General features: G+C 36.0%; 1 protein-coding gene across 1 annotated transcript in view; it reads left to right on the forward strand.

Moving 5' to 3' along the window:
• Positions 1-929: 929 nt before the first annotated feature.
• SMCHD1 (structural maintenance of chromosomes flexible hinge domain containing 1) overlaps positions 930-14,434 on the forward strand; it is a 61,668-nt gene continuing 48,163 nt past the window's right edge. The window contains exons 1-11 of the mRNA XM_018081168.2: positions 930-1,001; positions 1,464-1,625; positions 6,328-6,410; positions 6,507-6,637; positions 7,701-7,815; positions 7,962-8,081; positions 10,619-10,785; positions 12,167-12,260; positions 12,509-12,719; positions 13,546-13,663; positions 13,765-13,948. Coding sequence (XP_017936657.1) covers positions 1,517-1,625; positions 6,328-6,410; positions 6,507-6,637; positions 7,701-7,815; positions 7,962-8,081; positions 10,619-10,785; positions 12,167-12,260; positions 12,509-12,719; positions 13,546-13,663; positions 13,765-13,948 — 1,332 coding nt within the window. The 5' untranslated portion in view covers positions 930-1,001; positions 1,464-1,516. The remainder of the gene's footprint in view (positions 1,002-1,463; positions 1,626-6,327; positions 6,411-6,506; positions 6,638-7,700; positions 7,816-7,961; positions 8,082-10,618; positions 10,786-12,166; positions 12,261-12,508; positions 12,720-13,545; positions 13,664-13,764; positions 13,949-14,434) is intronic.

The raw sequence follows: 14,434 nt of genomic DNA on the forward strand, positions 1-14,434 counted from the left end.
AGGGATGGAAAGAAAGAGGTATGGGAAATGCTGAGGGCAAACTGCTGCAGAGAATGCCAGAGTTTCAGGGAAGAATATCTAAAAGTGCATAAAGCACCTGTCTGAGCTACGACTGTAGGACTGAATGGGTTGATGGAGTTTAGTGAGACTAGATCTGACTTTTTCTTGAGTTTCAAAGGCCCGGAAAGACAGGAGAAAATATAAATATTTAGTTTATTATTTTGAGAAAGAGATTAATGTTGAACATCAGGGTGCAAAAATAGCGGGAAATGCAGAGGCATTTAAATGCATGTAGAAAGCAGGATAAAAAGTCAAAGCTACAGTAACATATTCAAAATTTGGAGGCATCAAAGTGGCAAAGATTGTTTAGGTTCAGAAGAATAAACTTCAGTGTTTTAGTGGTAAAGAATTTTTCTAAAAGAAATCTATTATTTTTTAAAATGTATGATATAATTGAAGAACAAAGACTTTAATATGTATCCAATGTTAAGAAATACTAGGTTGGTTTAGTATCTCGAAACAGTGCAGTTAAATATGGGACACCCTCTAGGTCATAACTATTGCTGTTGTAGGTGCAGCCTGAAGTAGAGCTGTTCATTCTTGTTCTTCAGCCCCCAAGGTGATTACCTGTAAGACATTTCCTCCTTCTGACAATTGCTATTGCTCACTAGAGCATATTTTAAGCAGGTGAAAAAACAAACAGCTCTAGTACAGACAGATTTGGCTAAGCTGAGAAGGCAAATGAAGTTAAGTTATAGATTTGAACTGTGTTCTAGGAGTTAGTACAGGAAAAGTATTTGATCACTTCTCAGTAGTTTGTGACAAAGTAAATAGACCACCTTTTTTATTATTTGTTTGTTTTAATTTCTCTGAATCTTTTTGGAGTACTTAGTTGTCATAACTGAATACTCTCCAATTTTTATAGGCATTTGGCATAGCTACTGATGAAAAGTTTGTTATCACCACAACAAATAGGAAGGAAATTACAGAAGACAACTTCAGTAAGTATCTTAGGTGGCAAAATAATTACAGCTATTTCTTATATTGATTGTCAAGATCGCGTGATGATTGTTAATGCTCTATGACACGAAATAATGCAATAGTGAACTGAAAGTACGAGTTCTGTAATGGTTTTCCAAGAATTGTTACAAAGGTGACTTTCACAAGCAAGTTTTTGACAACTACTTGCTAGTATGATGGACAGTTATGCTAAGTGATTTTTTTACTGTCCATTACAAATTCTGTGAATGATAGGGAAAAATGGCATGTGTGTAGCTATCACCTGAGAAAACCTGCATTATTAAACTTGGAAACGTGAAAAGATATTAAATTAAATGTTGTTGCTAAATGCTGAGCAGGCAATGCTTAAGATTAGAGATTACCTGAGGGTAAACCGGTACTGGTTTTGAGAGCAGAATTTGTAGTGCTTTTCAGTATAACCTTGTATTTCATTTTCATTGCAGGCGAACTTGTTCAAGATGGAGTCACTTTATATCTGCTGCAGTCAGTTGATCAAATGTTGCTTTTGGCAACCAAGGAACGAATTGACTTCCTGCCCCACTATGATACACTTGTCAAAAGTGGCATGTACGAGTACTATGCCAGTGAAGGGCAAAATCCTTTGCGTAAGTAGCTGCCAAGATAATCGTGTTTAAATGGTGTTCATATGAATATAATGTGGTTATAACTAAGAGTTAAATTTAGTTTAACTTTTAACTTTTAGCTATAGCTGGTGAAAAAAAAGTCTTAACTGTAAAAAAAGCTATGTTCCTCATGCAAATTTTTCTTTTAAAAATGAATTAAAGTGACCATGTAATAATCCAGATTTATAAAAGTATCTCCTCAAATACCTCTTAAAGAAGTCTGAATATTTTAGAAGTAAAATAACTGTAGCCTGAATAATCTTGTGGATGTCATCCAGACAGGGAGCATTTGTGTTATCAGGTTTTTGTCTCCTATACTAAACAAAAGAAACTTTGTGTTTGAATTTGGTGAACAGTTTTTCTATGAGCTACAGTAGAATTTTGTGTGCCCTCCCATCGGGGTTTCTACAGGGCTTAACTTACCAACAAGAGCAAGTATTCATTTTAAAAGATGCTACTTTAATTAGTTTTTATCTAACTGGTGTATTAAATATGTAACCAGCATTTTGTATTGTTTTATTGAAAAAAATAATTTCTGTTTATGGCTTCTGTGAAAATTCTGTCTGTGACTGTGATTACTTTTTAAGTATGTACTTCTTAGGTACCGCAGGTTCAAAATTGTGCAGAAAAAAATGCAACTATCAAGACTCAAGCATGATACCATTCCCACCGTGATTTCTGTTTTAAAACAATATTGACATCTATAAATAGCAAATATATTTTTAAGGACCAGTCTCCTTTTTCCCCTTTCCTCTTTCTGCGCTTCATTTGTTCCCTGCTGCAATGAAGACGCTGTTTTGGTTCAGGTTTGGGGGTACTGTGCTCAAAGTGCACTGATAGTTTGATCAATGATGTGTGTATCCCTGTGCACAGGAATCGCTATATTAGACCACCCAAAGCATTCTGTTGAGATCTGTGCTTTGTTCTTGCCAGCAACCATTAGTGGACCTGTTGCTCACCAGCACAGAGGAACCTACTGGAAGGGTCTAGATGGGTAGTAGCCTGATCTGTACTGATCACACCCTGGTGGAATTCATGATCTCAATGAATATAGGCTAGGTGAAAAGTATAGTCAAGACTCTAAACCTTAGGAAAGCGAACTTTCAATTGCTTAAGGGCGGGGGGGATGGGACACGCTGGGAAACAGCCCTTGGGGATAAAGGAGTAGAAGAGAGAGAGCAGCTATTTAAAGACTTTTTTTCTCTTTGAGCACAGGAACTGTTGATTTTCATGTGCAAGAAATCAGGCAAGGAAGACTGGTATGTCTGAGTAAAGACCTCCTGGTCAAACACAAGAGGGAAATGCATAGACAGTGGAAGCAGAGACATGAATACTGGGAATAATACAGGGATACTGCCTGGGAATGTAGGGATGGGATCAGAAAAGCTAAGGCACAGGTAGAGCTAAATTTGACAAGGAATGTGAAAGAATGATAAGGATTTCTACAGATACATTAAAAAATGATGACAAAAGAAATTGTACCCTCAATAAATGAAATGTGGGGTGGAGGGGTCTAGTGGCAACTGGCATGGAGAAAACTGAAGTACTAAACAATTTTTTGCCTGTGTTTTCACTTTCGATTGCTCCTCCCACAATTCTTGAGTCCCTGAATCTAAAGGCAGGGACTGGGGGAAGGATATTCCCATTCATCAACAGAGAAGATCAGGTTCAAGACCATCTGAGGAACCTAAATGTACAAGTCCGTGGGACCCCATGAGATGCTTCCCAGGGTCTAGAACTGTCAGATGTAGTCAGCAAGCAATTCTTAATGATATTTGAAAAGACCTGAAAGTCAGGCAAAATTTCCAGTAGCTGGAAAAAGAGAAACATCCCACTCATTTTTAAAAAGGAGTACTGTGGGAACTACGAACCACTCAACCTCACCTCAGTGCCCAGTAAGGTCATGCAACGCATCCTCCTGAAAGCTATGTCTAAGCATATGGTTGACAGGGAGGTGGTTAGAGACAGCAAACATGGCTACATGGCTTCGCCAAGGGCAAATCATTGGTGGATGAGGGACGAGCAACTGATGTTGTCTGTCTTGAGTTCTGTAAGGCCTTTGATAGTCCCATGCAACATCCTTGTGGCAAAATTGGAGAGATACGGGTTTGACAGATGAACTGTTAAATGAGTAAGAAGTTGGCTGGATGGCCACATTCAAAGACTTGCAGTCAACAGCTCAATGTCCAAATAGAGATCAGTAACACATGGTGTGCCTCACAGGTCTGTATTGGTACTGGTACCGTTCAATATCTTTATTAATGATGTAGTGGGATTGAGTGCAAGCTCAGCAAGTTTGCAGAAAACACCAAGCTGAGTGGCGCAGTTGATAGACACTTGAGGGAATGGATGCTATCCACAGGGACCTTCACAGGGTTCAGAAGTGGGCCAGCATGAACTTCAACAAGGCCAAGTGCAAGGTTCCGCACTTGGGTCAGAGCAATCCCCAGTATCCATACAGACTGGGGGCTGAATGGATTGAGAGCAGCCTTGCCAAGAAGGACTTGGAGATACCAGTCAATCAAAAAGTTGGATGTGAGCCAGCAATTTGTACTTGTAGCACACAAAAACCCAATCATATCCTGGGCTGTGTAAGAAGTAGTATGACCACCATGTTGAGGGATATGAATCCTCCAGCTATACTCTACTCTTGTGAAACATCCACCTGGAGCACTTTCATCCACCTCTGTGGCCCCTAGCACAAGGCAGACATGGACCTAATAGAGCATGTCCGAGGAGGGCCGTAAAGATGATCAGAGAGCTGGAGTACCTCTCCTGTGAAGACATGTTGAGAGTTGTGGTTGTTCAACCTGGAGAAGAGAAGGCTTCGTGGAGACCTTATTGCAGTACTTAAAATATGCTTATAAGAAAAATGGGAAGATGCTTTTTACCAAGGCCTGTAGTGACAGGACGTGGCGTAATGGTTTTAAACTGAAAGAGGGTAGATATAGATGGAAAATAAGGAACAAATTCTTTACTGTGAGGGTGATGAGACACTGAAACAGGTTGCCCAGAGAAACTGTAGCTGCCTCAGCCCTGGAAATGTTCAAGGCCAGGTTGGATGGAGCTTTGAGCAATATGATCTAGTGAAATATGTCCTTGCCCGTGTCCGAGGGGTTGGAACAACATAGTCTTTGAAGGTCTCTTCTGTCCTAGACTCTGAACTCACTTGTTAAAAGCTGTGTTTTTCCATACATGATGGAAACTACAAGAAAAATAAGAGCAAAAGCAGTAGAATGAGATACTTCTCTGTTGTGAATTTATCAGTGTTGCTGATGATGCTAAACTGGATGGTGAAGTAGACAGATCAGGAGAGAGCTGTCTTGGAAAGAGACCTGGACAGGCTGAAGCACTGGGCAAGCAAGAACAATGTGAAGTTTAACTGGGCTTTGCCTGTCAGTGTTTGCAGGTCTAGATAATGAAAATTTCTTCACATTTTGCTGTAGTTCAAAATAATTTTAAACTTATGTTTGGTCTGTTGGACAGTATCACCAACATACATTTGCTGTTTTCTCTCTGGGAATACAGTTACCCCAAAGCTTGAAACAGACTTATTGATCAATCAGAGAAGTGATCTAAAGATGGAATGTCAATGTTGTCTTTTTGAAGTGGGTTGATTTTTCTTTTTTTTTTGGTAGTAAAGCAAACTTTTCTACTACTGAAGGAATGGTAAACTTTTTGCAGTATTTTCCTCTGTCGTGTTATTGCCAAAACAGCTTGCTACAGTGGTTTTAAGTCATCATTCACTCTTAAAGAGTGAACAAGCTTCAGGTGTTTATGAGAAACTTTTCATATGCATTTATGTCAGTTCTTGAACTTGTTTGTACTCTGCAATAGGTGACGGAGAAAAAAAGGATTCGTGCTCTGAGTGCACTGAATGTATTCATATTGCTACCACAGAAGCTTTTAAAATGGCTCAAAAGTTGTGGTGGTCGTAAGTCTTCTTGTGGTCATAATTCTGCAATCATAAAGAGATTACAATGATCAAGACTACAAACAAAATAATTTTTAGATCCACTTCTGTAATGATATTACTGGTATATATTTTTTCTAATGTGTTACCATTTCTTGCTCTTGGAGACCATACTGAGGTATTTTGTGAAATTCTGCAACATGCCAGTGATTCAAATTTGCAAGCTAGCTATGTTAAACTGTCTACTTTTGTTTGTTTTGTACTAGAGTTGACTGTTAGAGCAAAGAGCAGTTTTGAGTTTATGTAAGTGTACTGCAGCTGATGCTCCTTATTTGCCACATATCTAAGGCCGTGCTTAACCAATTTCACATGTTGCTGAAGGACCATTATTTTTTGATATGGAATAGTAAGTATGGATCACATAACTGATGCTCAACTGCTGTTGTTCGCAACGAAGAAGGTTGCAAAAAAATGTAGAACTGTTTTTATACTTCAAAAACAACTTGAGGGAAAATGCCACATGCTTCAGTGTTGATGCATGGTACTAATACTCAAGGGATTTCTTTTACATGTCTGAAGCGTATGGCCAGTATAGCTTGCACCTTGCACTGTAGCATTCTGAAGAACCTTGTAAATTGCAGGAAATAAAACTTTCTTTTTAGAGAGTCTGGATGGAAATGTGTTCCTTAAGGCTAAGTGAATAGGTAAGGTAAGTGGGTGTCTGTTTTCTGACTCCTATTTAATAGGGTTATGTTTCTTCAATTTCTTTAGCATTTGCCCTTGCTGAGTTGATTGATAATTCTCTGTCAGCTACATCCCGAAATACCGGTATTCGGAGCATACAGATAAAATTGGTAAGATGGAGATATTCTACCTTTTTTAGGTGTAGTTCACATTATTCCTCTTTATTGGTGCTTCTTGTTGAGTTGTGTTGGTTTTTTTCCCCTCAGTTATTTGATGATTCCCAAGGAAAACCAGCTGTTGCTGTGATCGATAATGGAAGTGGAATGACTTCTAAACAGCTTAACAACTGGGCTGTATATAGATTGTCAAAGTTTACAAGACAAGGTGACTTTGAAAGGTTAGAAAGTTTTAAATATTTCTACAACCATTAACAAACTGCGAAGGTTCACAAAATACCCTTTTAAGACATAGCTCTGTACCAACACTTAGCTAAAACCTGTCATTTTATGATTACATAATTAGATTTATACTTTTTGTAGGTAGGAAGTTAGAGAAGCTTCATAATATGAAACTGCTCTTCTGATCTTATGGTACTGTGTGAATATTCAGATAGAATAGTAAATGTGAGGATGAGAATTACAGCCTCAGTCTTTTCATATGAGTAACTACTGTAAAAAGTAATGGGGCAGTGGAAAGTGGTAATATGGTTAATGGAAGGTTTTTTGCATTGGAAGCATCTTCAAACAGAATAGCAAAATCTTTCGAACATCTGGAGATAAGTGCATAAAAAGTGGTTCTGGGTCATATGCAAAGAAATTCACTGCTTTTTGAAATTGCTGCAGGTGAGTTCAGCAACAGTGGAAATGTACAGTATTCTAAAGCTACAGGTTTGAACTGTGGGTTGCTACCGTTCAAAGGGAGTGTATGTGCAGATTATAACAGGTTAACCTCTACACCTTTTTTTCATTTGGGGCTGCTATGATTTAAAAATAGATGTTTGTCCTAAACTACGTAAGACTGTTTGGGCTGACTTAAGAGACATGGAATTTAATTACTGATAGCATATGCTGTCTTTCCAAGCCTGCATTTAATAGTTGGTTGGCATTATTTCCCATTTTGACTTAAAAGTATTTTTATGAAAGGATGCTGTCAGAAAGGTCAGGCTTTCTTTCTAAGCATTTTCATTTGAATAAGATTTGATTTGTGAGAAGGGACAGAAATGTTTTATAAGAGGACTTAGAAAAATATTTACTTGGTCATCATTCTTTCAGAAAGAATACATCAGGAATCTTAGGCACATACATTTTAATATTACAGTTTTAATAGGTCTAAATTTGAGGATTTTTTAACAAGGTGAAAGCAGTAAGAATTTAATATAAGCTATTTAGATCAGACATTTCATTGTTTTTTTACATTACTTTTGTCTTGAGAAAATTTATTAAGGGCACTTTTTTTCTCAGTGATCATTCAGGATATGTACGCCCTTTGCCAGTGCCTCGTAGTTTAAATAGTGATATCTCTTATTTTGGAGTTGGAGGTAAACAAGCAGTGTTCTTCGTTGGACAGTCTGCCAGAGTAAGTAAATGTCAGTCTTTATTTTAAAACATTTTTACATAATCAGATTGTTATTTCCTAGCTTTTAATCACAGCATTAAACTATTTTATTATGTTCATTTTAAGTCTAATTTTGATTTTAAATGTTGTTTCTTTAATAAAATCAGATGATAAGCAAACCTGCAGAATCTCAGGATGTTCATGAACTTGTCCTTTCTAAAGAGGATTTTGAAAAGAAGGAGAAACACAAAGAAGCAATATATAGTGGTTTCATTCGAAACAGAAAGGTAAATAGCCTTAATACTTTCTCCTTTTTAATTGAAAGCCTTTCCCAGGTTAACGTGATTTAACTATATAATATTTATGTAATACTTATCTGGGGATATCTTCATCTTATTGACTCATTTTCACTCTGGAGAGTAAAAGGAAGTAATAAGAAACTTGAAGACACTGTATCATAAGGCTTTATTTCTACGTGATTCTGTTTTCTCTTGTCAGTTAAAATTAAGGGACAGAAATGCTATATATTTAAAAATACTTTTCTAAACACAGCAATTTTTTTGTTATGTATGAAACATAAAGAAAATGTGTGTTCTTTGAAATAGCAATGAATAAATTAGGGAAACAAATTGCATATGTAGAAATTTGTAGAAGAACTAACTTCTGGGAGAGAAGTCGAGCCAGATCAACAAAACCCAGTGGTTTTACAAATATTCATTATTTTGTAAAATAAGTGAACTATTCAGCTGAAAATTAAGATGAACTGTCCTGATGCTTTTCATGAAGAGGAAAAGCTTGAGCAAAAAGCTGTAAGATAAAGGGGAAGACTGAAAAGAACCGTTCTTTGGTGGTAAAGGCAAAGAATATAGCTAAGGGTGCAGATGGGAGGCAGAGTGGGTGCTATGTGTGACAAGGTAGTCAGACCTTAAGCCCATATGAAATTGGATATATCAGTGTTCTTGGCCTTTTATATGGGTGAGAAAGGAACAGGAGATAAATAAGGTTTTTATCATGCCAATCTTGGGTCAGTGTCTTGCAACAAAAAATGAATTGTCAGGGTTTTGTTTTTAATCTCTGTACAATATTGTTGAGAAGGTAGAGTCACAAAAATAGACACTATTTTTGTAAATAAAATAGTCTGCTTTTATTTTATTTTGAAAATAAAAGCAGACAAAATCAGCTTTTTTGTAGAGGACACAAATACTTTCCCTCCCATTTAATATTAAAAAGGTGTAAGCTGGAGGAAAGTAGCTGAATGAGGTGTGTAGATACTACTAAAGGTGGTACAAGAAGGTGGTGCAATCAACTGTTGGAAAAGTTGTGGTGATAATATAAAATTAAAGTTGACACAGTTAAAAAATGTAAGTAAAGTTCTATTAGAGGAAAAAATAACTTGTAACTATCCAAGAGGGAAGAGATGATGTGAAGAACTCAAGTAATAGAAATGAGATGTGAAGGTAATGGATAGATAACTCAGGTTTAGGAATTTTTTTGCCAATCATTGAAATACCTAGGCCAGTTAATTATAGCAATGGGAAATAAAGTGTGTGAATTTGTCTCTTCAATGACATGAAAAATGATCTGCGCTGCACATAGGTGAGCAAGAGAATGCTATGGCAGAAATAGAAGTTGTAATGGATTACTAGGGTGAGAAGAATAATTGAGTCTTTGAGGCATTGAGTTGGTAAAGGAAGTTACTTTTGCAAAGAAATCAAGATGTAATCAATATCAAATATAAGGCACTGTAGAACAAGGCCATAACACTGAAGAGAAGTGGCGTTGATGGCGCCTCAGCTGATCATCTTAAGGGATAATAGGCACCTATCTTTACTGCACTCACTTCCCTGGACCATTTAATATTGCCAATAAGTAAGTAGTACTTTTCTAGTTGAGATGGATGCTAAGAATGTAGGGGAAAGTGCCATGGTAGTTTATTCTCTTGGTTAAGGAGAGGTCTTTGATTCCCTGAGAAAAGTAAGTTTTAATAGAACACCCTTGATTAATTATTTCACCACCTATGGGCAGGTAAGACATGTCTCCTTTCATGTCTTAGTGATGTGGGTTTTGCCTGCTTTCCTGCAAAATGAGGCATGAAGCTGCATTTGCTACAGCTTATCTTCTTGGTTGTACCAATTGTTTGCAATGACTATAAAGATCTCAATCTTTGTTTTAAAAATAGCTTCTTTTCTGTAGGTGGCAAATGTAAAGGAGTATCCATTGGTCCAGCATGAAGCATGACATCAACCACTGTGATTTTGTGCAGCTTAGAAACCTGTCATAAGAGTAAAGTGCATCCATCCAGGAAAAGATAACTAGTAGCTTCCATAATTGAGAATTTCTGTTTCTGTGAGATACTACTGGATATTTCATCTGGAAATTCACCATTTCTTTTTTACAGCAAAAGTGTGTTTCTTCCACTTCAGTTTTTTGTTATAGAAAGCAGCCTGCTTTAAAAGCAAATAATTTTTTTCTGGCTTTGTTTTCTTAAAAAAGACTTCATGTGTTATACACATAATAGTCCCATTTGATGGATGAGAACATGGATATCCCACAGTGTCACATTAAACATGATTAAATCCATTTCTAGGCTGAACACTTCAAATGCTGTGATGTGAGTTGAAAATTAACTGGATCAGGGATGTCACATTCTCAGCTTGTTGACTTTAGTTTGGAAACTTTTATTTTAAGCTTTAATCTCTTTTGATATTTAGCATCATATGTTCTGTTTTACTTTCCTGTTATGTTTTTTAATCTCTTTCAAAGCTGATGGGAGTTCAGAAATTCAGTTTACATTCCTGCTTTTATTATTTTACTCTTTTTGTAGCCATCTGACTCTACTCACATCACAAGTGATGATGAAAGATTTCTTCATAATCTAATATTAGAAGAAAGGGATAAAGAGAGTTTTACAGCAGTTGTCATTACAGGTGTACAACCAGATCACATGCAGTACTTGAAAAACTACTTTCACCTTTGGACGAGGCAGCTGGCGTAAGTTGATGATTTGAAAGATTTTAGTTAAAAGTGGGCTACTAACAAAGTCAGCTAATTATGAATTACTTCCTTTTTGTTCTCAGCCATTGGCCTTCTTCCTGTTAAAGCTGTTCATACATCCTTTGTTGATGCTACAATTAGTTTTCCTATCTAACTGATTTTACAGAAGCTAGAACAACTGAATGTGGCCCCCTAAATCAAAGATATTTACAAGCATCAGCTTTAATGTGACTTGATAATTGATACATAATTATCCAATGTGGGTTATGTGCATTAGTTCTTTCCAGCCATGTCTTGAAATGAAAGAGCTGCCTCCATCTGAAATTCAAGTATATACCCTGTAGCTGTTACAGTAAAACTAATCAGATTTAGCTTTCTGGTCCATCACTGTCAGCTGTAATGGCCTTTTTTCCCTCAAACACCTCCACATACCCTTCTGCCATGCCTTTTGCCACATGTTTCATTCTACTTTAATGGGCTACAGCAGAGCCCTCATTGTTTTGGATGCTTTGAAGTAGAGACGAACCCCTAAAATAACTATGTCTTAAGGCCATGAGAGCACCTTTTGAAGTCTGGAGAAAAAGCAGACAAAATGCTAAGCAATTTGGACATACTGTAAAGTCCTAAGCAATGAGGCCATGAGGAGCTTTTTGCTGGGAAGCAAGATTTCTCCTTGGGACACATTTAGTGTAGTGGATGTCAGAAGCAAAGTGCTTGCAGGTGCATTCAGTCCCATTGACTCGTATAATCTCATTTTTGTGCATGCCACCACCCTAAGGTTTAAGGATTCAGTCTTTGAAGTTGGAAGAACTAGCTAGCTTGCTGAGAAGTTGAAGTAAATGGAGTTAAGTTCCTCAGTTTTCTCAAACTTCGTATCTATGAAATGAATTAATCTACCTGACCGTGCTTTTGAAGTTTCTTAAATGAGCAAAAATGCCCATTAGAAAATACTGTTTATAAATAGAAGAATTGAGGACATCCATGACTCTTGCCTATATTCACATATTTGTAAATAAATTAAGGATAGTGACTGTTGGTTAAATGTTTCTATTGCTATTAGATGATTGATACAAAACTGGTATCAGAAACAAAGTGGGGAAAGCTTTGTTTGTAGTTCTTTCTCATCTCCAGAGTACAGAACAATTTACAGTAGTTTTTTAGTTTGTGCTTTGATGTAAAAGATCTGGTAACCATGTAACAATCATAGGGGTTTTTTTCACTTATGCATCTTTTTCCAATTTGTTTCCAACTATTTTATCCAAAAATTGGATATTTTAATAGAAATATGAGCTTATTTAGATTTTTTTTAAATTATAATGTGCAGTTTCTTAATTTCACTTTCTGGTTTTGGACATTTTTTTTTTTAAATGTATTTCAGACATATCTATCACTACTATATTCATGGACCAAAAGGAAATGAAACTAATGCTGTAGCAAAAGACATAAGCCCTTTCAACAACATCGACATTCAGGTAAGAGGTTTTATACATATTAGTCAAAAGTCTTCTTTAATGGCAGTTTATTTCATATTGTGCCTGTTTCTCTTTATTCATGCATTTTGAACTACAGCATTTTAAGATGTGTTTGTAATTTAATTTTTTTAAAGCTAAACTATTTATCATTGCAGCATAGGAACTAATTCATTTGCTAACAGTCAAGTGTCAAAATGCTAATTACTTTGTCTTTTGATCTAAGGAAAAATCAACTTGTTTTCTTCCAGATTTCAATGTTCGAAAAAGGAAAAGTACCAAAGATTGTCAATCTGAGGGAGATCAAAGATGACATGCAGACACTGTATATAAATACTGCGGCAGATAGTTTTGAGTTTAAGGCACATGTTGAAGAAGAAGGTATAGTGGAAGGCATCATCCGATATCATCCTTTCCTGTATGATAAAGAAACATACCCTGATGATCCATGCTATCCATCAAGTGAGTGAAATGTTTTACTACTTGTCAGTCCTATCATAGACAATCCCACTACTCTAAATGTTTAAATGAAATAAAAGCTAAAACAATTGAAATTGAAGTGCAAATTATTACCTGATTTAAGTTGTGTCAGAACAAAAAAGTTCGTGTTCTTTGGATGAACAGATCCTGTGAATAAATTGGCTGTTGTGGTTACTTGTTTGTGTAAACCTGATCTTTGGCATAACACTGATTTCAAACTATAAACTCTCATGGACTGTAGTCAGATTGAAACTTTCCATCTTCCTGACTGTTAGATCTTTGCTCCAAGAAATTAATAAAATACCAGCAGTTAGATTCAAAACATTCTGATAGCAGAATACTGCAAAGGACAACACATAGTCTGAAGTCCTTAATTTAAAATTAGTTTATTCAGTCGTGATGAGTTTTCAAATGCTGAGGGGTTTAAAATATACTGTGTTGGTTTTTTTGGTTTTTTTTTTTTACAAAATCTTGAGCTTAATTGTGAAGAGATTTTATGATATTAGAAGAACATCAGTTGAAACTAAGAGGAAAAATAATACTTATTCAAATTCAAAACTTTCAAATTTGGTAGATTTGGTAATATTTAACTCCTATTTAAAATTTTTACTTAGCTTGCCTAGTTTTTCTGCTTGGTATATTTAAAATATGAAAAAAATCCCTTATGCTGTATATAACTAGCTTGATATCATGTGCACTGCTACTGTGCTCAACTTAATTTAGTCTACACTGTTTTTTTTATATTAGTTTTTTTAATGAATTTATGCGAGAAGACTGTGTTGTTTTTGTTTTTTTTTTTTAAATCAAGGATTAAACGATGATGATGATGATGACTGCTTTATAGTAGAAAAAGGTGCCAGAGGAAAAAGGCCTATTTTTGAATGTTTTTGGAATGGTAGATTAATACCATACACAACCGTGGAAGAGTAAGTGGTAATCTGTTTCTACAGTGTAAACCAGTCTGTTTCCATAATGTAAACCTCTCTTTATAAAGGCGGATTTTAACGTCTTTCTCCTTTTGTTTCAGTTTTGACTGGTGTGCTCCTCCAAAGAAGAGAGGATTGGCACCAGTCGAATGCTACTACAGAATTTCTGGTGCATTGTTTACCAATGATAAGTTCCAGGTCAGCACAAACAAACTCACTTTCATGGATCTGGAGCTGAAGCTAAAAGATAAAAATACTCTGTTCACGAGAATCTTCAATGGACAGGTAATAGTTGCATTATGTTAAGTATTTCTTCTTGATAAAGTTTAATGCACATGATACAGAAACCTTTGCTCACTGCTGATTTGCTCATATCACTGAATATTGCCTGGTTCTAAATAACATTCACCTTGTGCATTTTTGCAGATATATCTCTGTTTTATTGAGTAATAAGGCTGAATTTTTAAATCTGAGAAAACAAGACTCAGTATTTTTCCCTTTATTTTCTCAAACAGTTACTTTGTTTAGATGTTATATGACAGTTTTTGTAGAAAGACACCTTCATGGAGGAATATGGCTGCTGGGGGAAACACTTTTCTTTGGCTTGAAGTGTAGCTTTCCTAGAATTTTGTCACGTTTTCAAGATGAAGAATCCTTGGGGTTTGGTTTTGTTGGTTTGGTTTTTTTTATGTTTGAGTACAGTATCTCTGTACTCTTAAAATTGTTCTGGCTTCTGAAGTGGTCAGATTTAAATTTTTTAATACATTGCTA

Source organism: Manacus vitellinus, unplaced genomic scaffold (genome assembly GCF_001715985.3).
Source record: "Manacus vitellinus isolate BGI_N305 unplaced genomic scaffold, ASM171598v3 scaffold_1_pilon, whole genome shotgun sequence".
In the NCBI taxonomy this organism is placed as follows: domain Eukaryota; kingdom Metazoa; phylum Chordata; class Aves; order Passeriformes; family Pipridae; genus Manacus; species Manacus vitellinus.